This window comes from Vitis riparia, chromosome 18 (assembly GCF_004353265.1).
Source record: "Vitis riparia cultivar Riparia Gloire de Montpellier isolate 1030 chromosome 18, EGFV_Vit.rip_1.0, whole genome shotgun sequence".
NCBI classification, from domain to species: Eukaryota; Viridiplantae; Streptophyta; class Magnoliopsida; order Vitales; family Vitaceae; genus Vitis; species Vitis riparia.
The window spans coordinates 6,874,769-6,900,978 of record NC_048448.1 but is presented as its reverse complement, the minus strand read 5'-3'; the positions used below and the strand labels follow the sequence as shown (position 1 = coordinate 6,900,978).

The following is a 26,210-nucleotide window of genomic DNA, read 5'->3' as shown; positions in this document are numbered from 1 at the left end:
GTATGAAATGGGCTTAGGATGCTCCTACAGGTGAGCATGTCGGGTGGAAGGCGCCAACACATAAATCCTATTCCAATCAAGTCACACCACATTGAAAAATAGAGCTAAAGTAAAATGAGATTGAACAAACATGTGCTCACTTAAAGCAGGCAAAGTAGGTGTTTGAGGTGGCACGGCCATTAAAGGACCCCGCTGAATTGACTGAGGCAGCTGGAGGCAGGATTGTATATTAATACAAATTCATAGTATACTCATGTAGCTTTCCAAAGGATGGCTAGGAGAAAGGAAATATAAATCCATTAGAAATGAAATTACAGGAAAAACGGAATGAATATGTAATGCCGTGCATATCATAGCTGAGGAAGAAAATAACTCTAGAAAATTGGTTTCCAGAGCATTAAAGGACTAAGAAAAATGGAAAAATGAAGGAAAAGAGGTAAGCTCCTAAACCTTTTTTTTTTTTTTTCTTTTTAGATCACTGACCAATTGGTTTACGAATTAAAACATAGGTATAAGGAAATTAAATTGATGAACCTTCCGCAGTTTGGCACGTAGGCCCACTTTTGAATCTATCAGAACAATGCAAGTGTTCCATCTATTAAGTATCTTAACAAGAAAAAGAATTGAAGGATGGTGGGGTTGCATGCCTGCATTGCGGTCAATGTCAGTGCATGACAGACAAGCTTTGCTGCAATTCGAGGCGACCTTTTTTGATTTGTGATTTCTCAAGGTAATGATTTGTAAATCATAATTGATTGGTTCAACATTTGAACAGCACAGATGGATTTGGTGAGGAACGGCTCTCAAAAATCAGCTTTTTCCGTTCTCTGATCGACCCACTTGTTAAATTCAAAATATTAAATGGGTCAAATTTATATTAATTAGTTAGGTCAGAAGAATTCCACAAATGTGTATATAATATGCATCATACTACATAAATGTGAGAGAAGATCAACTTAAAGATCGAAAAATTCTTCACTGGGTGAAAAAAGACAAAGGTGGATAGGAATAGAGATTGAATGTCAAAGATATGTTTCACGATTTTTTATGGTGGGGGATTTGAAACTTTTGGTCCGCCTTGCAGACTCCGTTAATGTAAAAGGAAAACGGTGAATATTTTTTTATCCAGAAAGGAGCATGAAATATAAAGTATGGAAAAACACAGGTAGAAACGTCCTTAACACGCATAGAAAGACAAAAGTCTTTTTATATATCAGCTCACGACCGCCATTAACGTCACAAAGACACACACAGGCCTCATTTTCCAAGCCTGCCAGGGCCTACATGTTTGAAATTTCAATCTTTTTGGCAATCTTTTTCAGTACAGCTCAAGGCAACTTCATTCTCCGGGTTTTTGTTGTTTGACACAAGAAAAAAAAATTTAAATTATTTACTTTTACGGGAAAGAAAATGCTTATTTTTCATGAGTTGCCAGCGTGAGCACATGCAGGCTGATATTGACGCAGTTTCTTCCCACCTTTTTTCAACCCTTTCCACCACCCTTGCCTAGGCCCAGTTTGTTGACTCATGCTCTGCTCCACTGTGTGCTAGCGCTGTTGGATTGGGGCCGTAGATATGTCAGACTTCAAGGTGCCTAATTTGTTGCATAAGAGAATGGAGACTGGCTAAATTCTTATGGTTAAGATTCATTCTCCCATTCAACTTCTCAGTAAGCGGCCGGCCGTGAATTGAACCTTTATCATTAAAACATTCCAGCCTCTTTTGTCTTGAATTTCTATAACAATGTCATGGGCAAATGGCAGTATGTTTCTGCAAACAGCTATCCAGTGGGTTGATTAGTAATGAGAAGTGAGGGGGACCGGGGACTGACTTCTCTGCAATGGCCGCCTGGCATACTCCAATCATCCCATTCTTGATGTGATACATGTGGCAGTCCTAGTCAACAAGGACTGCAATTAATTACTGGAGCGGAGACTAGAGAAATATGAGGAGTCATCAACTTGAGACATGAAGATGGTCTCAAGAGTCAAAAAAATGCATGTGTATGAAATTAATGTGGATGATTTCTTCCCCTAATTTGTGGCATAAATGCCATGCACAAAGCGTCAAGCAGCCTCAATTCAAAATCAAAACCAAAGAAGAACCAAGACATGGCTTTTAATTGGACTTAGGCCAAGAGAAAAATGGACAAATGCAATGAACTCAAGCACGGCGCTTAACTTCATTTATTTGGTGTCGCACTCTACACAGCTGTAAATATGTGGTGGCTTCGGCAACTGAACTAATCAAAAATTGCAACTGATATATGAATGTGACTTTCCCAGCTTCACAAAACCATATGAAAGTCGTCATGGTTTCGTACTTTTTCTCATGGTTGGTGTGGGTTCGGTTGATGAATAGTAGTAGGAGGCGTGAGTTGGGATTGGAAGTAGATGGACATACCTAAATATCTTTGATAATTTCTTTTACCATTAAATTTTGTAGTGCCATAATATCCCTAGTGTGACAGCAGTACCCATCTCTCCCTTTCTCCATTTTTTTTTCTTCGAAAATTTTGAGATGTTAGAAATGATGAATCAATGTAAGTATTATATTAGCAGAACCAGCATTCTCTTTTTTTTTTTTTTTTCAGTCCAGGATGCTTCTCAGCTGCTGCAAGTGGCTTCAGCATAATATTAGAAAACAAAGAGAAATGCAAGGAACTCTGACCATAAACACAAAGCGCAAGAAAACTCTTGTAAGAATCTCATGGGCAAAAATTAAAACGGTATTTCATGACAATTTAAAATAAGAAGATGAGAGTTTCTTCGCGGCTACCCAGCCCAACACACAAGTAAGACACCCACAAACCTCCAAATTCTTGATCAATGATATGGTATATAATAAGGCCATTTCAGTTTTAATTTCCTTGGGCCTTTCACCAGGCTGCTATTCTCTATGCATACATAATCCCCCTTGCAAAGTTTGAGCAGGTTATCAAACGACAATGATTAGTGGATTAATCATCCAATCAATTAATAGATTTGATCCTCAGAAATTAAAATTAGAAGTCAGCAATAAAACCATGGTCAGATGAGTAATGTAACTACAATATGACTATGAACCCATCTCATTTACTTACTGGGCTTAAGAGGTCCAGAAGGAAAATGTGCACTTACAGCTTGGGAACTTGCAAGTAAAGCCCATTACTGATGCCAAAAACTAATGTCGAACAGTATAGGCAGTCACATCTAAGGGTAGTGCTTGGGCTGGTTAGGGCTGCAAGCTGAGCCCATCTAGGCACCTCCTAGTTTATGCTTGCATAGGCATGGCTGGGCAGTTCCAACTAGAAGTCTTCTCAAGAAAATGACTGAACGAATCAGGTTACTTCTATCTAGGACAAAACAGGGTGTTTTTTCTTTTCAACGGGGGCGTAGAGGATGATAGAGATATGGTTCAAAGTTGCGGTATCAGTCTAAGCCATGAGGCACGATAGTCGTTAGTCTTAACATCTCGGATCGAGGTGAAAAGATTATGAAGATTATGAAAATTAAAAAGTTATAGTTTAAAAGCTTAAAACAATTTAAAAAGATTATGAAATTTATATAAAAATAAATATTAAAAATTAATAAAATAAACTTATATATAAAATTATTGAAATTGTGATAAAAGCATTCGTTTAGAATAATTTATAAAAATATTGTAAATCTAAACATAATAATTTAATCACTTAATATTGAATATGTATTATTAAAGATGAAAATAATAAAAAGTGAATTTATTGTTTATAAAAAAAATTAAGTTAAATATTTTTAATTTAAAAAAAAATTTTCAATCATTAAAAAAATACATCTAGGAATCATTTTTGTAAAAAAATAAACATCATTTTTCTTATTAAATATATTCTAAATAAAATAATTATAAAAATGAAGAATTTTTATTTGAATGAACATATTTAAATAAAATATATTTTACCTATACATCCATTCATTAATTTGAATTTTTATATTTATATTCATTTCTTATTTTATTTATGTAAACATAAATATTCATTATTAATTTACTATAATCCTAATTCCTATCGAATTTTCATTATCCATTTAAACACAAATATTCAGCACATTTTCATTGACTACTCAAAAAACAAATACCCACCCAAATTCATAATCCTACCCCATACCCATAACCCATTCACCCGGGAAACACCCATTTCCCATTTTTGCACAGTAACCATATCCCCTTTAAAACCACGACCTTGAAGGTTCACAAAATAGCCCTGTGAAGATACAAAAGGATGGAAATGCAAATATAGTGATGAAGATTCAAACGGTCTGAACTCTCCATAGTTCTTCACTTTCATGGATTTCAATCTTCTCCTTTTATCCACCATTTCCGCTCCAACATTTCCATTTTTTCCATCACCCATCACCCGAGGAGCTTAGTTTGGACATAATCTTGATGTGCACAAAAAACTATCAATAGCTACGGCTAGTAGACAACAAAAACTTCAATGAAAAAACATCCAAATGATCAGAATGCACCATATTATGAAAGAGATCGTTAAAATTCATCAAAAAGAAAGTTAATGGTATGATGGCACATATTACCTGGAAGGAACTCCATCATTGTCGGGGCTTCTTCTGGGAAAATTCTGGCGTAGGTGGGCTTAATAACTCCAGCTGTTGAGACCTGCGCTTTGGATAAAGAGAAGAACTGAACTTCGGAGGATCTGGATAGTTTGGAACTTTTCTCCAACGGCTCTCCTTGAGGTTTGGTTGCGTCAACAGTTGTGAGTTGTCATCTATTGGAGGCGTGACGGGAAGAGATCTTATCACTGGAGACTGTTTTGACAAGAGGCATGCAGCATCAAGGAACTTCTCATCCTCCGCAAAGAGCTCCAAATTCTCACTTGTAAGCAAGGTAACCATGGATTCCTCCTTAAACTCAAACATAAAACCTATTTGGATTATCTTACTCAGGTTTTCGATTGCATCAGCTTTTTCACATGCCAATAGTCCTTCAGCAATTTCACGTGCAAAACAACTCACAAATTTAATATTTGATTTTCGATCTTCATAACCTGATTTATCAATCAGCAGCCTACAAGAATTCTTGTCCCAAAAAACCAGCTTCCTTGCTTCTACTTCCAATGTTTTGTCTGCAGTCAATAGCAATTGATAACTGACTAGAATTGGTTCACGGCTTTCAAATACTGAGAGGTCAAGCAGTAGTTTTGCAACTTTATGTCTCTCTTCCACTGGCATGCTCACCCTAGGACCAGCAATAAACCCCAATACAATTCTGACGAGACCTCTTCCTATCAATCCATTTCTCGGATCCATCTTATATTGATCCAAAGAATGTGAAATACTCGCATGGCACTCAACAGAACCAGATATCTTTCTTACTCCAAGAGACTCATAAATCTCAAACAATCTCATTGGATGAACAGTAGAAAAGCTCTTGCACTTGGGCAACCATACAAAGAGTGGAATTCCATCTATACTAGAAAAAAAATGTTTCAATTGCAAGTCATCAGGGATAAACACCAGTTCCTTGCTCACTAGATGGATTCTCTCACTTGTAGATGTGGTGGCGGGCACTTTGGTTAACCTCTTCTTCAGGAAATCCTCTGTGTGCGGACTCCAGTTCTTCAAAATGTAGTCCCAAAAAGAGCAGCATTCTTTGGCAGTCACTTGACTATTAACTCTCATGACCAAGCTGTCCCAGAGCCACATGTAATCGTCAATCGAAGGAAATTCAGCAACTGCAAATGCTGAAGAGAAAAAGGGCAACAATTCCTTCTGGTAACACTTGTCAAGTGCATACAAGTGGGAATTAAATACATTGTCCTTGTCATGAAGTATGCAAAGCTGAGAATTCACCCATTCTCCTCCACTGTTACCATTGTGGTTAATAACCCATACCTGATAGTCTTTATCAGGCAATTCTGGCTTCCAATTGAACATGTGGAGGAAATTGTATACCCTTGTAATTGAAGAAGTCTCTGTAAGTGACATAAGATACCTTGACAGAAGAGAGCATACATCCCCAGGATCCACCTTAACTCCAATGGCCCTCAACTGATTCTTGTACATAAATATTTCAGATTTGTAAAATGCATGCTCAATCATTGGGGCATCAGTCTCCTCCAGAATAACTTCCCAGGTTGGATCAAACAGGATACATTCCTCAGGTTTTTTGTAACCTTTCCTAGTTTTCAACCACTTGCTTCTCATTAAATTGCTAAAAAAATTATCAAGTAAGGGCTGGTCATTAGACTTTGACATTAGATACTTGATACATTCTAGCAATGCAATTGTACCCAAGTCAGTCACAAATCGAGGTTCAATTGGCCGGGTTAGACCTCTGGCTACAAATGGAGCTCCTCCTTCAAATCCAGTTATGACCCCCAGCATCTTTAGCTCATCCTCAAAGCCATATATGACAATACCATAAAAGGAATCATCAATGAGAGGCAGATCAACAAATAAAGATATGGTTCCCCATTTAGAGCTGAATAGTATTGATTCACTGGGGGTCCTGTAACCATTACGAGTCCTTAACCACTTCTCCCCCAACAAGCATTGATGGAGTTCCTGCAACTGTGAAGACACATTTTCATTTATTTCTCTGATGCATTCTAGTAGTGAAATCACTTTGACAGGAGTCAGGCTGGAAGAAGATAAGAATGACTTAAATTGAGTGACTATCAGCTTTAATGCACTGCTAAGATCATCAGCCACCCCAATTGCCTTCAATTCGGCTGCGAAAGACCTGATTGTATTTCCATAAAAGGCTTCATCGATTATGGGAACCTCAAAAGCATCCAACAAACGCATGAATTTTGGGTTAACAAGAACAGATTCCAAGGGACGTTTGAATCCACAACTGGTTTTTAACCATCGTTGATTCCTGGTCTTTTCAACCAAGGAACTTGTAGCAGACCCCAAGTATCTGATGCATTTAAGTATCAAGAAACCACTGTCCCAAGTCAGGGATGACAAGTCAGCAGGAAAGTTCAAACTCTCCTCAACCAATTCATAAACCTTCATACCCAACACAACTCCAAGTAACGTTAGTTCAGATGAGAAAGAACTAAGATTACAACCATAAAACCCAGTATCAACAAGGGGGAGGCTTGTAATAGTCAAAATAGCATTAGCCTCTATTTCAGATTGCAGGAAAACAGATCCCCTTGGAGCATTATAGCCATTGAAAGTTTTCAGCCATTTGCCCTCCCTCATTACTCCCAGCCATGCCTCATCCAGCATATTTTTTCCCTTTAAGATACGGATAAACATCAGCAAGGAAAATGCACACTCTTTACTCATTCCAGAAGCAGCAAGGGACTTAAAGCGATCAACAAGAAGTTTTTGCACACCATCCGACCCAAATCTCACACCAAGAAATTTCAGCTCATCTGCATACAGGGTAATCCGGTTCATATAGAAGTCCTGGTCTAGAATAGAAAATCTCTCAACAACAGTCCTCATCATCCCAAAAATAGTTTTTCCGGCTTCATCAGGAAGAATGCATCGATTTGGCGAATTAAATCCCGAGTATGTTTTCATCCACCTTCCATCTCGAATGCTTTCAATAAACTTTGCTGGTATATTTGAACCCTTGGTTCTCAGAAACCGGATCCAGTCAAGTAGTAAAAACCCTTGTTCACTTGTCAATTTTGATGATGCCACTTTCAACACAACATTTGGAGGGTGTAATTCTGGTAAGTCCACAGCTCTAGTATATGTGCTAAGAAAGCTAAGGATCACTCCCTTGGGAGTACATTCTCCAGCAAACTGACCACCTTCAGCATACACCTTCCCTATATCAACATAATTATTTTCTGAGAATGGATTACTTGGTCCAAACAATATCTTCCATTTGCTCCCTGGTGCAGAGACAAGAGTCACGTTCTTTTGCCTTCTGATGCAATTGGATCCATCAATGACAGGCATTCTTGTACATAAACCATAAAGCATTGACTCCATTATGAACTTTTTGCAATGCGCGTGATAAAGAAAATGGGCAAGTTTAATCATAAATCTAGGTTCATCTGTCTTCATTAGATGATCAGATATCTGAGCACAATAAGAAACCGCCGAAAAAGGGCTTAAACCTGTGTTATATTTAAGCCAACACATAATTAATGAACTTCTCTTATGGCTTATAAGAGCTTCCAATGTAGGGCTGGGCAAGAAACACATGTCATCAGGGCATTCAAACTCAATATTGCATTCAGTTAGCCAAGCGTGAAGTTTAGGCTCCTGAGAATAATAAATCCTAAACATCCCTCTTGTTGCTCTAGAACACAATCTCACATGCCCCTTCCTGTTGACGCATTTGAAAAGAAGCATCTTCTTAAAGTCCTTCAAGGAAGATATCTTCTCATTATCAGCAAGAAAACAAAGTAATTCCATGTATGCATCCTCTGAAGCTGACAAAACAAGGTTACAGAACTCAATGCATTTACCATACCATTGATAACTATTATCAACCGATGGCACTCCAAGGTAGTCCAGAATGCCCGTAAATTCTATGAGATCAATAGAAGAATGTATAACATTTCCTTTCAAAGAGAACATACCGCCCAAAGGGATCCCCTGTTCCTTCATTTGGAAAAGGATTTCACGAAATTTAGGGAGAATCCTAATTGCACGTTGAGGGGTGCAGAAATGCTTTCGATTGTCAAACATTTCACAAGGTATAAAGGCTTCTCCCTGCAGCATATTTTTTATCAACTCTCTTACGTTGTTCAGCTCAAGAATTGTAGAAGACCGAGCAGGCAAAAATTCAAATGCCTGAGCCACTGAACAAATAGTAGTGGCGTCTTTTTTCACACAAGAAATAAAAGCATGAAAAAATGCAGAAGGGATACATTCAAGAATCCCCAGGTTCCACTTGTTGTCTAAGAGTATTGTTTCGCGCGAGGAGGCCAGAACAAAATCTGCCTGAATAACAAATGGGAAATTTGTGATCATTGCGGTGGGAAGGAAGGCAAAGATACCAACAGCAGAAGTTCCCCTTTTCAATCTCTTCCCAAATGGAAAAGCAATAGAAATAACACATTTCTTTACATCGTTCCTTGCACTAAACTCATTAGCAGGCTTCACTGGAAATGTTTCTCTCCATATATAATATCGGCATGTCTCCTCAGCCCCATCCTCTTTAAATGAAAGATGAAGTACACGTGAATCTGCACTTTTGTCACTCAAAGCCACATGATCAGTCTCAGTGGATATGAAAATATCAGATACGTTGGCATCTTCTTTAGAATTGCAAGTATTTCCACATACTGATAACCGCTTTATCTTGGATAGGAAGAGGAGAAGCTCAGGGTGCAACTCTGACAGTTGTGCTTTGACAGCTTCCACCTTCTCGGGTTTCAGAGGGAGGAGAATTATGGTCGTTGGCAAGACCTTGTCGGACCCATATATATCACAAATAGTTGAAAGATAAGGTTTCCCACCAACCCATTCAGGAACTATATAACCAATTCCGCAATCTTGGTCGGGATCTTCACTAAATCTCACATGATATCCATTACTAAAGATGTGAGGTTGTATAGTCACAAGAAACACGCTCTTAAATCCAATGCCTGCAAATGAAATCAGAATTTACTTATGGATGAACTTAATGACCAAAAGTTTAATCAAGAATCTAAATAGCAACTGATGCATTTAGAAATGATGGGTTTACCCAAGGTTTGGGTTAAAATACGCTTTGGGTGGGCAAAGTCTCCACCCAAAGCAGTCCTGCTCAGGCCCAAGCCTGCCAACTTCCCACATCTTGGGATGCACTCTGTTTATCAAAATTAGCATGCACAACTTTTTTCATAGTTTTGCTAAACTGATGAAGTCTCTTCAAGCAACCACTTTATTCCTACCATAGAAAATCTTCATAAAAATCCTTGTAAATAGATCCACTTCTATTCATGCAAAAAAACCAACTTATATATTCTAGTAAAGTAAATACACCATTCATGCAAGACAGTAGACATAAGTACCTTTCTCGCCAATAAACCCAAGGTGTCTCTTCCCTTTCTTGGTGGATCTGCCAACACTGCAGATGGATTCCATGTTCTTCTCCGAAAACCCAACTTCATTGTTGAACACTAGCAGCGTTGCAGGCGCACCACTTCCTGTTATGTCTTTGGTAGTGAACACAAACTCCAAAGTTGGTTCAACCCCTTGTTTATATTCGTTGTCTTCGGCATTCTAGATTTTTAGCGGACACCAAGAAACCAAGAACACGCTTTCATCTAGGGCAGGTCGTATATATACATATACTTCTGATAAAGATATTCATCGGGAAGGGGAATATGTACCTGAATGAGCTCCATGAGAAAATGAACATCTTTGGCGTAAAGCTCCGCGGAGAGGCTTGTGACAGCATGGTGGAGATCTTCGGTTAAAGGATTAGGGCTTTTAGCACCGATTGAGAACTTCTGGGTCCTAATCTTTTCTATGTGCAGCCTTGCTGCTTCAGTAGCCATGATAGACGTCTTTTCTATGGGCATTTGCTTCTTCAGAGTAGCCATGCCCTCCCGCTTCCCTTTACGTTGATAGCTAAAGGAGACTTTCTTCCGAGGCATGACTAAACAAGCAACCCTGCTTCTTCTTCGTCCTCATTTGATATAGAATAAATTAAATTAATTTTTATTTTATTATTTTTAATTTATAAATAATAATTAAAAAATTAATAAAATAGGATAAAAAAAATATAATAATTTAATTATTTATAAAATATATTTTAATTTAATGTAATTAACAAATTTAAAAGTAATTAAAAAATAAAAATAAATAAATAAAGTTAAACGGGGCGGGGCCCGTTGCCATCCCACTGTAATAAATGTTTGCGCGGCAAAAGAGACGCATGAAAGCATACAAAATCTGGTTTTGATACTTTTGAAAAGGTTTAGAGAGAATGTGGAGCTTAATCGATTTTTGTGTGATGTCATGCGATGTGACAACTCAGAGCGCGGTAGATGTCATTTAATGCTTTTACAAAATAAAAAACTTTCGCACGCTCAATTATTTTTTAAGTTTTGCATTTTGGCGAAGAGAGTTTTAGGACCTGTTTTACGTGGGATTTCAAAATAATTTTTATTTTTAAAAAAATTAAGATAAAATTTTAAATTAAATTTTCATTTATTTGCTTTTTTCCTTCCTCTCTAATTTTTTTTCTCAATCCTTCCTCTCTAATGAAAGCAAAAACCATCTTTTAGAACAATTACAAAATACTTGTAACGCTGAACCATAAGCTGTGGAAGAGGTTTTTAAAGCTCTTTCATCCCACGACACTTCCATGAAAATCATTTCTTAAATCATAATTTTTATTTTTAAAATCATGATTTTTACTTGGCAATTGATTTTTTAAAATGTGATTTCATTTTTGAAAATCATTTTTCAATAACATGAAGACACAACTTTGATCCAGACTCCTACTAGAGATGGCTCTATAATTTATACTCTTATTATTATAGACATGACCATATGAATTTGAACTTATATTAGTTATTAAAATGTGGAAGAGTGGGTGGGCCTGTGGAGGCAGGGGAGATAAGGATAAGTGATAGGATTATAGGAGTGAAACTAAGGTTGAATGGGATATAGCTTCGGAGGGGGATAAGGATTCAGCAAGTGATCTTTAACAAAGACGAAACCCAATTTAGATATCCATGCTTTTGGTCTAAACATCAATTTTATTAGGAATACGGAATACCATGCTCTAAGCAGCACGATGTACAAGTGTTGGGTGCACTGAATGTGAGGAGGATGTAAAGCTTAGTCAATCTCAAGAATCCAGCCCTTCTTGTCCTCAATATGACCTTTTTGAATCCCCGTATACATTGACAACAGTTCCTGACTCACACACCGATCACCCGATTTGTATCCCACCCTGCGCATTAATATTTAATTCATCAACAAAGGAAAATGATTGGCATGCAACACTAAGTATGAACTTAATATTTCCCTTTTTGCAGAGGTTCTTCATGATCTTAAGTATGGCTATTTACCTTTTGCCTTGATATGTAATACTTCCCACCGCAGCTACACCAACAGCGGTTCCGGTGCAGAAAACTTCATCGGCTTCCATCACTTCCTCCACCGGAATACATCGCTCCTTAACCTAACCCATTTGGGAAATTGTCAGAACATACAAGCACAGAAACTGGCTTCTTGTTTTTACCAAGTTACTGGACATTCACCTGGTAACCATGATCAAGAGCAATGTCAATAATGCTTTTTCGAGTCACTCCTTCAAGAATAGTTCCTCCTGTAGCTGGAGTTGAAATAACATTATCCTGAAATGGTGGAAAAGTACACTCTAAGCTCTGCCTCTATATCTATCCAATTTCGAGAGAAATACAATGGCAGGGAATAAACTGAAGGACATGTATTTCAAAATTCTCTGTCCAAGTTGTTTTGAACAATCTAAGCTGCTAATCACTCATGTTTTCACTTCTTTGTTAGAGTTACATTCAGTGAAGATAATAATTAGGCACCAGATGAGAAAAATTAAATTAATGAGAAATGTAATTTCAACAGTACCTTCACAATGAAGATGTTACAAGAAGAGACCTCCTCGATGTTTTTCTTATTCACTGAATCAAGGAATAGCACATCAGAGAACCCTCTACTCTTTGCTCTACTTTGTGCTCTCAAAACCTACACAAGACAAGAAAGGATGTGATGTAATAGATAACATAGTTTCGAGGGGGGCATCAATAATTTGGTAGCAAGCACTAGTAGCCACTTTCGTATATAAGAAATAATTTACATTCCATAGAAACTATATTCGATGCTGCAACCTATTAACCTAACACTTTAGACACAAGTCATTTTTTGAAAATGAGCATATTTTGTGGCATTCAAGGTGTTGAAACCAATGAGCTTCTTTTACAACTAAATGAGACAATGATTCACTTACAGGAGAATAGTTGGTAATGGCTTTTACCCCTCCAGCCCCTCCACGAGCTGCACGATGATACTCATCGTCAATAAATAGGTTCAATGGTGCCGAAACCTGCTACAAAATGAATCAACAGAGCATATAAATTCTTCTTTTCTCAGCTGAACCAAAACCAGGCTTTGATAAAAGTAAGAAACCCCACCTTGAAATAGTTGCCAACAGGGGAAGCATATATGAGGAATGTGCATTCAGGTGCTGGGCCTAAACCCAATACGGGTCCACTCCCCATGAGCAAAGGTCTAATATACAGTGACCCTTTTCCTGGAGGAGGAATCTGCTCCACATCAAAACAAAACAAAAAATTTATAAACCAGTAGAAAAGACATAATCATTAAATGAACGCATAGAGCTTCTGATGCAACATAGATTAGAACAATCAGGGTAAAACAATTACCCAGCGCTTGTTAGCGAGAGCGGTTTGCTTGACAGCTTCTACAAAATGATGGATGGACGGGGAAGGCATGCACATTCTTTCTGCACCAACCTGCATACGGATGGCATTCTGATCAGGGCGGAAGAGGCAGAGGCGTCCATTTTCTCTCCTATAGGCTTTGGTGCCTTCAAACAGCCCCTGTTCAGATTTCAAAACCACCAACTTTACATTAGAACCCTGAAGTTAGTTAAAAGATACAACATGAAATATGCTGTTTGCTTTAGCAGAAGTAATTAAGAATACAATCTAGTTACCTGTCCATAATTTAACACACCAGCAGAAGGGCTCAACTCGATATTTCCATAGCGACTAAGATGGCCTTCTTCAAAACTACCACCCTCGGAGCATTTTGTTGTGTACATGTAATCGGTGGGTATTAGACCAAATCCCAGATTGTCCCAGTCCACATCAGCATACTCATCATCACTAGCAGTACAGCAATTATAATTACATTAAATGAACAATGTTGCACAATCTCATGCAGATAATTGGTGTTGGGCTTAAACAATAAACCTGAAAAACTGCTTGAAATCATTGCAATCTATGGACACCACAACAATATAGATTTATAATTGAGAGGGCTTGAGCTTCAAAGAAGTGAAAATTAACTGTTTAACAAATTCTGGTTGGGTAAAAGTGGGATTCATTGTACGGAAGAAGACACCTTCAGGGAAGCAACCAAGTAATTAGTGTCAAATTGCTTCATTTTGTGCAGTTACCTATAAGGAGATGGCTCGACCAGTGGCTGCAAGGAAGGTGCAGTCCTCGACGTAAAGCAATTGGAAGATCTAAGCTGCACATATGCACGAAAATTAGATAAGTTTGTACTTTTTATCATCTTGATCTTTGTTATGTATACGATGGATCAACGACAGATCATTGAGGAACATGGGAAATGAATTGTAGCCTATAAGCAAAACAAAGGCGTGTGATTTCAATACTCATTGATACAACCTCTAGCCGACATTTTACACAAGAAACCCAGTCAACATATTTGAATGTATCTAAAGGGAAAATATTGATTCTCAATAAATAATCAAAATTCTAATAAATCTGTGGATCGTCTTCTATTTAAAAGTCACATCCACTGAGGCCTCCAATTTAACCGGCATTTAAATAAAATAACCATTTAAAAGTGTTGGATCAATCATCTACAAGGTTGTTCCACCCGCTACGGGTTTGATCCAAGCTATGCGTACCATTCAAAAGGTTGAATTCAGAACCCCGTCAGATTCCTATTTCCAGGGCTGAAACTAATTCAACCGGATTAGTCTCTCCCTAAATTAATCATCTCCCTCTTTTCTTCAACTACGATCAAGATTTTCTATTGTTTTACGTGGTTAAAACAAAAATAATAACACATATAAAAGACAAGCACAGAAAAGAAAGGACATTGATACAGAGATTAGAAATCAACTACAAAGCAACGTGTTAAGCAAGAACTATACGTTAAAAGAAGGCACCAATTAAAAAACACATGCAATACCAAACCTGCGACACCAAAAAACCCAGACAATTGAAACCCCACAAGTTCGCCAGACAAACTTACAAGTCACATGAAATGATAAAAACCAGAGGAAAATTTTCAACTCTATAAAAGGTTCAAAGTAAGTAGAGTATATCATAATCGGAAAATGGTCCTTGGAATCATAATAAAAAATAACAAATGACAAGCGGAAGATTACCTTAGATGCAGTGGAACCCGTTCTTAGAGATAGGATCAAATTGCGAAAGCAGGCCCTCCTACTGATCATGGTTGCACCTATTGGGTATCCTGAAAATTCAGATTAGTGATTCTCCCCAAGACTCCAAATTAATTTCGGTTACAAGGAGTGAGGGACCGATGAGAGGAAGCAATCTCAGAGTATGTATGTAATATATAGGCAGAAAAGAAAAAGAAGAATGCGAGGTAGACGTAAGTGTGTGTGGTACAGAGACGACGCAGGGAAGAGAGAGAGGGAGTCTAGGGAGCGAAGCGGCGGTTTAGTATTGTATGAAGTGGCGAACACATCTAGGCCAGAACCCAAGGGGGGGATGCAAGCGTTCTTATTATATTAACCTTAATGGATAGCATAGGTGGCGATGCACTTCTAATCCATGAGATCTCGCCCAACGCCACGTCAGAAAATCTCAGTCGCAGAGTGAATCAGTGACAATCCAAAAAAGTAAATATAAATAAATAAAAAACGTACATGTTTTCCACATGTCCTCTGACCTGGCAGCGTTGCTTATGGAAGGAAATTTTACAAAGTTTCTATTAGGATTTATATTTATTAAATTTCTATTGGTGAAAAACTTGCAAATATTGGTATAAGCAGTTAAGCACATTGAACACCCAAATAGCAAATATATTTAATAAAATTCAACATTAATATTAAAAATTTTAACATTAGATTCATATAAGCATTTTAAGTATTAAATTTAATTTTTTTTCCATTTTAAAAATAGAAACATTAAAGCACAATATTGAATAAATTTTTATAAAATGTAGATTTGTCTTATATTTGTGTAAAGCACTAAAGCCTGATATATTCATATTGGTAAATGTAGATTGGCCGACGGCACCCTGAAATGGTATAATTACCATTTTCTTTTTATTTAAAAATATAGTTGAAATAAGCATGAAAGAAAATATCACGATATATTGATTGATATATCATGTATCGAATGGTATGAATACAATATTTAGTGGAGAAATATAGGACGAAATTTCAAAAGAAATCATAAAAAATAGGCAATATGGCGATAAATTGTCGATTTTTCGCATTATATCGAATGTTTAACGTGTTACAGATGTAATGCACTAAATATATATATTCAAATTCATTATATAAAGAAAATTTTAAAAGAATTTTTTAGAGAGCAAATTAATTATAATTATTTTGTATTAAATATTCATAGTGTTTTTATAATCATTAATAAATTAATTAAATATTAAAAATTTGTACATATATCGTAATTTATTTTATATCATTTAATACAATTGAATTAAATAGATTATAATTTTAATATTAATATATATTTTTAAAATAAACATATTATAATCAAATATCATAATATTATTATGAAATAATATTTTATGTAATTTAATAATAAATGTACATTTATAAAATTCATATTTTTATCATTGCATACGATATTATTATCAAATATGATAAATCATATTATACATATATCAAATTCTTTAATAAAATAACTTTAAAATATTTATTATACTTCTAATTACATTTTTATGAAACTTTTCTTATATTTTTATAAATTTTGATCAATTTTATTTATATTTTTTAAAAAAAATATCCGTCGATATATATCCGATATATCTGAAATACCGATATATCCGAAATATCGATATATCCATAATTTTCATATTTTTATCCTTTGAGATAAAGTAAACGTAGAGTACTGTGGGTCATTCCGTTTCAACAAAATGGAAAGTAGTTGAGCAAAAATAGGACTCTGGTATGAGCTTTCCGTCAATTGCAAAAACAACATATACTTGTTATTTATGGATCTGTTAATTAATTTAATATTTTTTAATAAAATTAAAAATTTTAGTGCAAAATGAAATTTAAATCTTATATATATGCATATTTAAACAGTTTAAGAAGATATTATAAAATAAAGCACTAAGAAATTTAATAAATGTTTTTGCAGAAAAAGGTTTTTTTGGTTATTAAAAAACACTTTTTTAAATATGATTTTCAAATATCCTATTTTCATTTTATTCCAAACATTAATTTTCTATCCTATGAAAAAGGGGTTTCTTTGCAATTATGTTATTATAAAATTCAAGTATACATTTTTTATTTTTAAAAATAGAAAAAATGATAATGTTTGAGACTTATTTTGAAAGACGGTGACTTTCAAAATTATTTTTAAAAATTGAGCGTATTAAAAAAAGTATTATCTCAAATTTTAAAAAATTTATCACTAAACAGAAACTCCTGGAATTAATAACTCCATCATTGTCGAGGCTTCTTCTGGGAAGATTCTGGCGTGGGTGGGCTTAATAACTCCAGCTGTTGAGACCTGCGCTTTGGATAAAGAGAAGAAGTGGACTTTGGAGGATCTGGATAGTTTGGAACTTTTCTCCGACTCTCCTAGAGGTTTGGTTGAGTCAGCAGTTGTGACTTGTCGTCTATTGGAGGCAAGATGGGAAGATATCTTATCACTGGACACTGTTTTGGCAAGAGGAATGCAGCATCAAGGAACTTCTCATCCTCCGCGAACAGCTCCAAATACTCACTCGTAAGCAAAAGAAACATGGATTTCTCCTTGAACTCAAACATAAAACCTATCTGGATTATCTTACTCAGGTTTTCGATTGCATCAGCTTTTACACATGCCAGTAGTCCTTCAGCAATTTCACATGCAAAACAACTCACAAATTTAATATTCGATTTTCCATCTTCATAACCTGATTTATCAATCAGCAGCCTACAAGAATTCTTGTCCCAAAAAACCAGCTTCCTTGCTTCTACTTCCAATGTTTTGTATGCAGACAATAGTAATTGATAACTGACTAGAATTGGTTCACTGCTTTCAAATACTGAAAGGTCAAGCAGTAGTTATGCAGCTTTATGTCTCTCTTCCACTGGCATGTTCACCCTGGGACCAGCAAAATTCTGACGAGACCTCTTCCTATCAATCCATTTCTCGGATCCATCTTATATTGATCCACAGAATGTGAAATACTCGCATTGCACTCAACAGAACCAGACATCTTTCTTACTCCAAAGAGACTCATAAATCTCAAAGAATCTCCTTGGATGAATAGTAGATAAGCTCTTGCACTTGAGCAGCCATACAAAGAGTGGAATTCCATCGATACTAGAAAAAAAATGTTTCAATTACAAGTCGTCAGGGATAAACACCAGTTCCTTGTTCACTAGATGGATTCTCTCACTTGTAGATGTGGTGGCGGGTACTTTGGTTAACCTCTTCTTCAGGATATCCTCTGTGTGCGGATTCCAGTTCTTCAAAATGTAGTCCCAAAAAAGAGCAGCATCCTTTGGCAGTCACTTGACTATTAACTCTCATGACCCAGATGTCCCAGACCCCATGTAATCGTCAATGGAAGGAAACTCAGCAACTGCAAATGCTGAAGAGAAAAAGGGCAACAGTTCCTTCTGGTAACATTTGTCAAGAGCATACTAGTGGGAATCAAATAGATTGTCCTTGTCATGAAGTATGCGAAGCTGAGAATTCACCCATTCTTCTCCACTGTTATCATTGTGGTTAATAACCCATACCTGATAGTCTGATTTATCCTGCAATTCTGGCTTCCAATTGAACATGTGGAGGAAATTGTATGTCCTTGTAATTGAAGAAGTCTCTGTAAGTGACATAAGATACCTTGACAGAAGAGAGCATACATCCCCAGGATCCAGCTTAACTCTAATGGCCCTCAACTGATTCTTGTACATAAATATTTCAGATTTGTAAAATGTATGCTCAATCATTGGGGCATCAGTCTCCTCCAGAATAACTTTCCAGGTTGGATCAAACAGGATACATTCCTCAGGTTTTTTGTAAACTTTCCTAGTTTTCAACCACTTGCTTCTCATTAAATTGCTAAACAAATTATCAAGTAATGGCTGCTCCTTAGACTTTGAGATTAGATACTTGATACATTCTAGCAATGCAATTGTATCCAAGTCGGTCACAAATCGAGGTTCAATTGGTCGGGTTAGACCTCTGGCTGCAAATGGAGCTCCTCCTTCGAATTCAGTTATGACCCCCAGCATCTTTAGCTCATCCTCAAAGCCATATATGACAATACCATAAAAGGAATCATCAATGAGAAGAAGATCAACAAATAAAGATATGGTTCCCCATTTAGAGCTGAATAGTATTGATTTACTGGGGGTCCTGTAACCATTACGAGTCCTTAACCACTTCTCCCCCAACAAGCATTGATGGAGTTCCTGCAACTGTGAAGGCAGTTTTTCATTCATTTCTCTGATGCATTCTAGTAGTGAAATCACTTTGACAGGAGTCAGGCTGGAAGAAGATAAGAATGACTTAAATTGAGTGACTATCAGCTTCAATGCACTGCTAAGATCAAACAGCCGCCCCAATTGCCTTCAATTCGGCTGCGAAAGACCTGATTGTATTTCCATAAAAGGCTTCATCGATTATGGGAACCTCAAAAGCATCCAACAAACGCATGAATTCTGGGTTAACAAGAACAGATTCCAAGGGACGTTTGAGTCCACAACTGGTTTTTAACCATCGTTGATTCCTGGTCTTTTCAACCAAGGAACTTGTAGCAGACCCCAAGTATCTGATGCATTTAAGTATCAACAAACCATTATCACAAGTCAGGGATGACAAGTCAGCAGGAAAGTTCAAACTCTCCTCAACCAATTTATAAACCTTCATATCCAACACAACTCCAAGTAGCGTTAGTTCGGATGAGAAAGAACTAAGACTACTACCATAAAACCCAGTATCAACAAGGGGGAGGCTTGTAATAGTCAAAATAGCATTAGCCTCTGTTTCAGATTGCAGGAAAACAGATCCCCTTGGAGCATTATAGCCATTGAAAGTTTTTTCACAATTTAAAAAAAAAAATTATTAAAAAAACAAGTTCATGAACTAATACATAATTTTACTAGTTTTTAAAAATAATATAAAACTTATAAATTGATTTAATTAATGTCAAAGAGTCATGCATTAAAACTCATGTAATAGGACTTAATTGTTTTAATTTTTAGACCTAATTATATTTTCCGATCTTATTGAATAAATAAAATTTAAATCAAGTAAGATTTAATATAATGAATTTATTAATGAGTTAAATAATTGTTAAAAATAATTTAAAATTTAAATATTTAAAAAATTATCAAAAACTTATAAATAAAAAACTGATCGATAATAATTATATTGTTTATCTTCTACACATAATCATATTTTTAAATTTTTTTATTAAATAAATAGATTTTAAATTAAGTAAGATTTAATAATAAGTCTATTAATTTTAAAAAATAACTCAAGGTTAAAAATTCTTAGAAATTAATTTACAATTAATCTATTGTTTCCCTTCTACAAATAACTATAATTTTTAGGAATTTTCATATTAGATAAATAAACTATAAACCAAGCAAGAATTAATTTGTTTGAATTATTAAGCATGCTAGTAATTTTTAAAAATAATTAAAAATAAACTCGATAATCTTTAATAAGAATTTCAATTAGATCGTAAATCGAGGAAGACCAACGAAAAACTAATGTTTCATATTTTTTTTTTTAGGAACCTATAAAGCGAGGGTGTTAAAACTTTAGAGAATTTCTTTATTTCAATATAAATGTTACATTTTAATCAACGGATCATTAAATTATCTAAAATTCAACTTTTCATGTTTTATTTTTTTTAAATAAATATTTTCATTTTAATTAAGTTAAATTTACTGTTTTTACAATAGTATAAAATAAAAATAAAGGCGCAAAAAAATTAATTAGAGATATAACTTTAATTATTTTAATTTTTATTAAAATTTTAAAATATTTTTAAAGTTATGTTAAAAAAAAAATTGAAAGCTAATTCCGAAAATAGTCTTTAATTTGTTTACTCCTTCAAAATCGATGGCAATTAAAATGTGGAAATAGTGAGTGGGGAAGATAAGGATGAGTGATAGGATCATGGGGGAAAGGAAACTAAAGTTGAGTGCGATATGGTTGTGGAGGATTTGGTTGGGGATAAGGATTCAAAAAGTGATGTCTGGTTAAAGATGGAAACCAGTTTAGATATCGATGCCTTTGATGTGAACATTAATTTTATTAGGAATACCATGCTCTTAGCAGTACCATGTACAAGTGGTGTAGATGAGGTGGATATAAAGCTTAATCAATCTCCAGAATCCAGCCTTTCTTGTCCTCGATATCACCTTTTTGAATCTCCATATACGTTGAGAACAGTTCCTGACTCACACACTGATCACCCATTTTGTATTCCACCCTGCGTATTCATATTTAATTCATCAACAAAAGAAAATTAGTGGCATGAAACACTAAGTATGAACTTAATTATTTCCCCTTTACAGAGGTTCTTTGTGATCTTAGGTATGACTATTTACCTTTTACCCTGATATGTAATGCTTCCCACCGCAGCTACACCAACAGCGGTTCCGGTGCAGAAAACTTCATCGGCTTCCATCACTTCCTCCACTGGAATACATTGCTCCTTAACCTAACCCATTTGGGACATTATCCGAACATATAAGTACAGAAATTAGCTTCTTGTTTTTACCAAGTTACTGGACATTTACCTGGTAACCGTGATCAAGTGCAATGTCAATGATGCTTTTTCGAGTCACTCCTTCAAGAATGGTTCCTCCTGTAGCCGGAGTTGAAATAACATTATCCTGAAATGGTGGAAAAGTGCACTCTAAGAAGCTCTGCCTCTATGTCTATCCAATTCCAAGAAATACAATGGCAGGGAATAAACTGGATATGTATTTCAAAATTCTCTCTCCAAGTTGTTTTGAACAATCTAAGCTGCTAATCACTTATGTTTTCACTTCTTTGTTAGGGTCACATCCAGTGAAGATAACAATTAGGTACCAGGTGAGAAGAATTAAATTAATGAGAAATGTAATTTCGACAGTACCTTCACAATGAAGACGTTACAAGAAGAGACCTCCTCGATGTTTTTCTTATACACTGAATCCAGGTATAGCACATCAGAGAACCCTCTGCTCTTTGCTCTAGTTAGTGCTTTCAAAACCTACACAAGACGAGAAAGGATGTGATATAATAGATAACACAGTTTCAAGGGGGGCATCAATAATTTGGTAGCAAGAACTAGTAGCCACCTTCATATATAAGCAACAATGTAAATTTACATTCCATAGTTACAACCTCACACTTCAGACACAAGTCATTTTTTGAAAATGAGCATATTTTGTGGCATTCAAGGTGTTGAAAGCAATGAGCTTCTTTTACAACTAAATGAGACAATGATTCACTTACAGGAGAATAATTGGTAATGGTTTTCACCCCTCCAGCCCCTCCACGTGTTGCACGATGATACTCATCGTCAATAAATAGGTTCAAGGGTGCCAAACCCTCCTGCAAAATGAATCAACAGAGCACATAAATTCTTCTTGCCTTAGCTGAAGCAAAACCAGGCTTTGATAAAATAAGAAACCCCACCTTGAAATAGTTGCCTACAGGGGAAGCATATATGAGGAATGTGCATTCAGGTGCTGGGCCTAAACCCAATACGGGTCCACTCCCCATGAGCAAAGGTCTAATATACAGTGACCCTTTTCCTGGAGGAGGAATCTGCTTCACATCAAAACAAAAAAATTTATAAACTAGAAGGACAGACATGTTTATTAAATAGGCACATAGAACTTCTAATGCAACATAGATGTAGAACAAGTACGGTAAGACAATTACCCAGCGCTTGTTAGCGAATGCAGTTTGCTTGACAGCTTCTACAAATTGATGGATGGATGGGGAAGGCATGCACATTCTTTCTGCACCAACCTGCATACGGATGGCATTCTGATCAGGGCGGAAGAGGCAGAGGCGCCCATTTTCTCTCCTATATGCTTTGGTGCCTTCAAACAGCCCCTGTTCAGATTTCAAAACCACCAACTTTACATTAGAACCCTGAAGTTAGTTAAAAGATACAACATGAAATATGCTGTTTGCTTTAGCAGAAGTAATTAAGAATACAATCTAGTTACCTGCCCATAATTTAACACACCAGCAGAAGGGCTCAACTCTATATTTCCATAGCGACTAAGATGGCCTTCTTCAAAACTATCACCCCCGGTGCATTTTGTTATGTACATGTAATCGGTGGGTCTTAGAGAAAATCCCAGGTTGTCCCAGTCCACATCAGCGTACTCATCATCACTAGCAGTACAACAATTATAATTACATTAAATGAACAATGTTACATAATCTCATGCAGATAATTGGTGTTGGGCATAAACACAAAACCTGAAATATGGACACCACAACAGTATAGATTTATAATTGAGGGAGCTTGAGCATCAAAGAGGTGAAAATTAACCAGTCTAAGAAATTCTGGTTGTGTAACAGTGGGATTCACTATTCGGTAGAACACATTTGCAGGGAAGCAACCAAGTAATTAGTATCGAATTGCTTCATTTTGCGCAGTTACCTATCAGGAGAGAGCTCGACCACTGGTTGCAAGGAAGGTGCAGTCCTTGACGTAAAGCAATTGGAAGATCTAAGCTGCAAATATGCACGAAAATTAGATAAGTTTGTACTGTTTTCATCTTGATCTCTATCATGTATACAATTGATCAACGACACATCATTGAGGAACATGGGAAATGAATTGTAGCCTATAAGCAAAACAAAGGCGCGTGATTTCAATACTCATTGATACAACCTCTAGCTGACATTTTACACAAGAAACCCAGATTTGAATGTATCTAAAGGGAAAATATTGATTCTCAATAAATAATCAAAATTCTAATAAATCTGTGGATCATCTTCTATTTAAAAGTCACATCCACTGAGGCCTCCAATTTAACTGGAATTTAAATAAAATAACCATTTAAAAGTGTTGGATCAATCATCTACAAGGTTGTTCCACCCGCTACGGATTTGATCCAAGCTATGCGTACCATTCAAAAGGCTGAATTCAGAACCGTCAGATTCCTATTTCCAGGGCTGAAACTAATTCAATCGGATTAATCTCTCCCTAAATTAGTCATCTCCCTCTTTTCTTCAACTACGATCAATATTTCCTATTGCTTTACGTGGTTAAAACAAAAACAAAAACAAATATAAAAGACAAGCACAGAAAAGAAAGGACATTGATACAGAGATTAGAAATCATCTACAAAGCAACATGTTAAGCAAGAACTATACGTTAAAAGAAAGCACCAAAAGACACATACAATACCAAACCTGCGAGAAAAACCCAGAAAATTGAAACCCCACAAGTTCAGCAGAGTCTGAGCAGACAAACTTACAAGTCGAATGAAATGATAAAAACCAGAGGAAAATTTTCAACTCTATAAAAGGTTCAGAGTAAGTATAGTATATCAAAATCAGGAAATGGTCCTTGGAATCATAATTAAAAAAAAAAAAATGACAAGCGGAAGATAACCTTAGATGCAGTGGAACCCGTTCTTAGAGATTGGAGCAAATTGCGAAAGCAGGCCCTCCTACTGATCATGGTTGCTCCTATTGGGTATTCTGAAAATTCAGATTCAGTGATTCTCCCCAAGACTCCAAATTAATTTCGGTTACAAGGAGTGAGGTACCGATGAGAGGAAGCAATCTCAGAGTATGTATGTAATATATAGGCAGAAAAGAAAAAGAAGAATGCGAGGTAGACGTAAGTGTGTATGGTACAGAGACGACCAAGAGTCGAGAGAGAGGGAGTGTAGGGAGCGAAGCGGCGGTTTCGTATTGTATGAAGTGGCGAACACATCCAGAACGGACGTGGGAATCCAAGCGTTCTTATTGTATTGACCTTTATGGATAGAATAGGTGGCGATGCACATCTAACCCACGAGGTCTCGCCCAACGCCACGTCTGAAATTCTCAGTCGCAGAGAGAATCGTTGGCAATCCAAAAAATAAATAAATAAAAAACGTACATGTTTTCCATGCCTAATTGGCAGCGTTGCTTATGGCAGGGAATTTGAAGATGAGGTTTCTATTATTAGGATTTGTCTTTATTACCATTGCTGGAGCCATTGCGGGTTGAGCTGTCGGTCCGTTGCAAAAATTACAGTTACGTGTAATAGTCCACCATCTATTTTTCCGAGTGAAGAGAGAAGAGGGAAGTCATATTTTTTTGGATTCCTACACTTTCTATGTAACAAATTTGAAAATTTTCCTCCTAAAAATCCTATACTATCATCCGGATCTTTTGCTATTGTTAATTAATTTAATAATTTTTAATAAAATTAAAATTTTTAGTATAAATATCTAATTTAATTTTCTTTTACTTAAAAAAATATGAAGATTAAAATATGATATTTTATCATTTTTTTTATTATAAAATATAGATAGCACATCTTTGTACATACACAATCTTTTTCCTTAGTATTAAGTTTCTTCAACAATTTTGAAAATATTTCTGTTCAATTCTCATAAAAATCTGTTTCCATTTTTTTATCAATCTTTTAATTAAAAAAGTGATATTTAATTTAACTTAAATCTCAATAATATTGAACAGTGTTCCAAATAATAGTATTTAGTGATTAATAATCTCAAGTATTAATTAATTAATTACTTAATTTTGTTAACTTAAGCAAGCAACCCTTAAACTAACATTAAATTTGAGATAAGATTGAATTTTTTTTTTACAATAAGATTTAGACTATAATCTCAAATGATGATATAAAAATAATTTATTAATTTTAAATTTATTTTTTATTTTCTTATATTTTATTTTATTGGCATTTTCCCTTAAACTTCTTAGAATAAAAAACACTCACCTTGCATAGAGAGGAATATTTGAGATAAGATTGAAATTTTTTTACAATAAGATTTAGAATATAAAGCTTTAGAGGAATGATTGGAGTACACATTGTAAAAAATAGATAAGAAACATTTAGAAAAATTTGTGCATTTTTTATACTGAGTTGAAAATACCTTTTGGTGGGATACGTCCATTTAAGTTGGAATCATCATTTATTATCAAAATTATTTTGATGTGAATAATCTTGTCTTAGGAAGTCAAGTTAGAACAACTCATTTGGAATCTTGCAAATTTTATTATAGTTCTCAAAGGTAAACTTTTGTCTTGAAAAATAAGTCTTTAAAAAATCTCATAACGATCAACTTTAAGTCACCTCAAATTTGTTTTTTTTTTTTTTTTTGGGACAAACAACAAAAGCATACATCAATTAGAG

At 35.6% G+C, this 26,210-nt stretch overlaps 3 protein-coding genes across 5 annotated transcripts; all 3 read right to left on the bottom strand.

Moving 5' to 3' along the window:
* Window positions 1–4,051: 4,051 nt before the first annotated feature.
* Window positions 4,052–8,269, bottom strand: LOC117906485. The gene is made up of 2 exons (XM_034819507.1): window positions 4,548–8,269; window positions 4,052–4,445 (listed from the first exon to the last, which is right to left on the bottom strand). Exon 1 carries the CDS (start codon window positions 8,232–8,234, stop codon window positions 4,563–4,565), a length of 3,672 nt encoding a protein of 1,223 aa, XP_034675398.1. The 5' UTR covers window positions 8,235–8,269; the 3' UTR covers window positions 4,052–4,445; window positions 4,548–4,562.
* Window positions 8,270–11,656: 3,387 nt separating this feature from the next.
* Window positions 11,657–15,352, bottom strand: LOC117907405 (branched-chain-amino-acid aminotransferase 2, chloroplastic-like). Of its 2 annotated transcripts, none has more exons than XM_034820939.1 (10): window positions 15,037–15,352; window positions 14,071–14,144; window positions 13,606–13,777; window positions 13,313–13,489; window positions 13,061–13,192; window positions 12,877–12,975; window positions 12,498–12,614; window positions 12,155–12,250; window positions 11,963–12,075; window positions 11,657–11,844 (listed from the first exon to the last, which is right to left on the bottom strand). In XM_034820939.1, exons 1-10 carry the CDS (start codon window positions 15,103–15,105, stop codon window positions 11,730–11,732), a joined length of 1,164 nt encoding a protein of 387 aa, XP_034676830.1. In that variant the 5' UTR covers window positions 15,106–15,352; the 3' UTR covers window positions 11,657–11,729. The 2 variants fall into 2 exon arrangements, with proteins under 2 accessions (XP_034676830.1, XP_034676831.1); XM_034820940.1 differs by having other exon boundaries at window positions 11,658–11,844; window positions 12,877–12,972.
* A 5,759-nt stretch (window positions 15,353–21,111) lies between these two features.
* Window positions 21,112–24,894, bottom strand: LOC117907781 (branched-chain-amino-acid aminotransferase 2, chloroplastic-like). Of its 2 annotated transcripts, none has more exons than XM_034821431.1 (10): window positions 24,453–24,894; window positions 23,493–23,566; window positions 23,050–23,221; window positions 22,757–22,933; window positions 22,508–22,642; window positions 22,325–22,423; window positions 21,963–22,079; window positions 21,622–21,717; window positions 21,430–21,542; window positions 21,112–21,311 (listed from the first exon to the last, which is right to left on the bottom strand). In XM_034821431.1, the coding sequence occupies exons 1-10, from the start codon at window positions 24,519–24,521 to the stop codon at window positions 21,197–21,199; spliced, it is 1,167 nt and encodes a 388-aa protein (XP_034677322.1). In that variant the 5' UTR covers window positions 24,522–24,894; the 3' UTR covers window positions 21,112–21,196. The 2 variants fall into 2 exon arrangements, with proteins under 2 accessions (XP_034677322.1, XP_034677323.1); XM_034821432.1 differs by having other exon boundaries at window positions 22,508–22,639; window positions 24,453–24,890.
* Window positions 24,895–26,210: the final 1,316 nt, after the last annotated feature.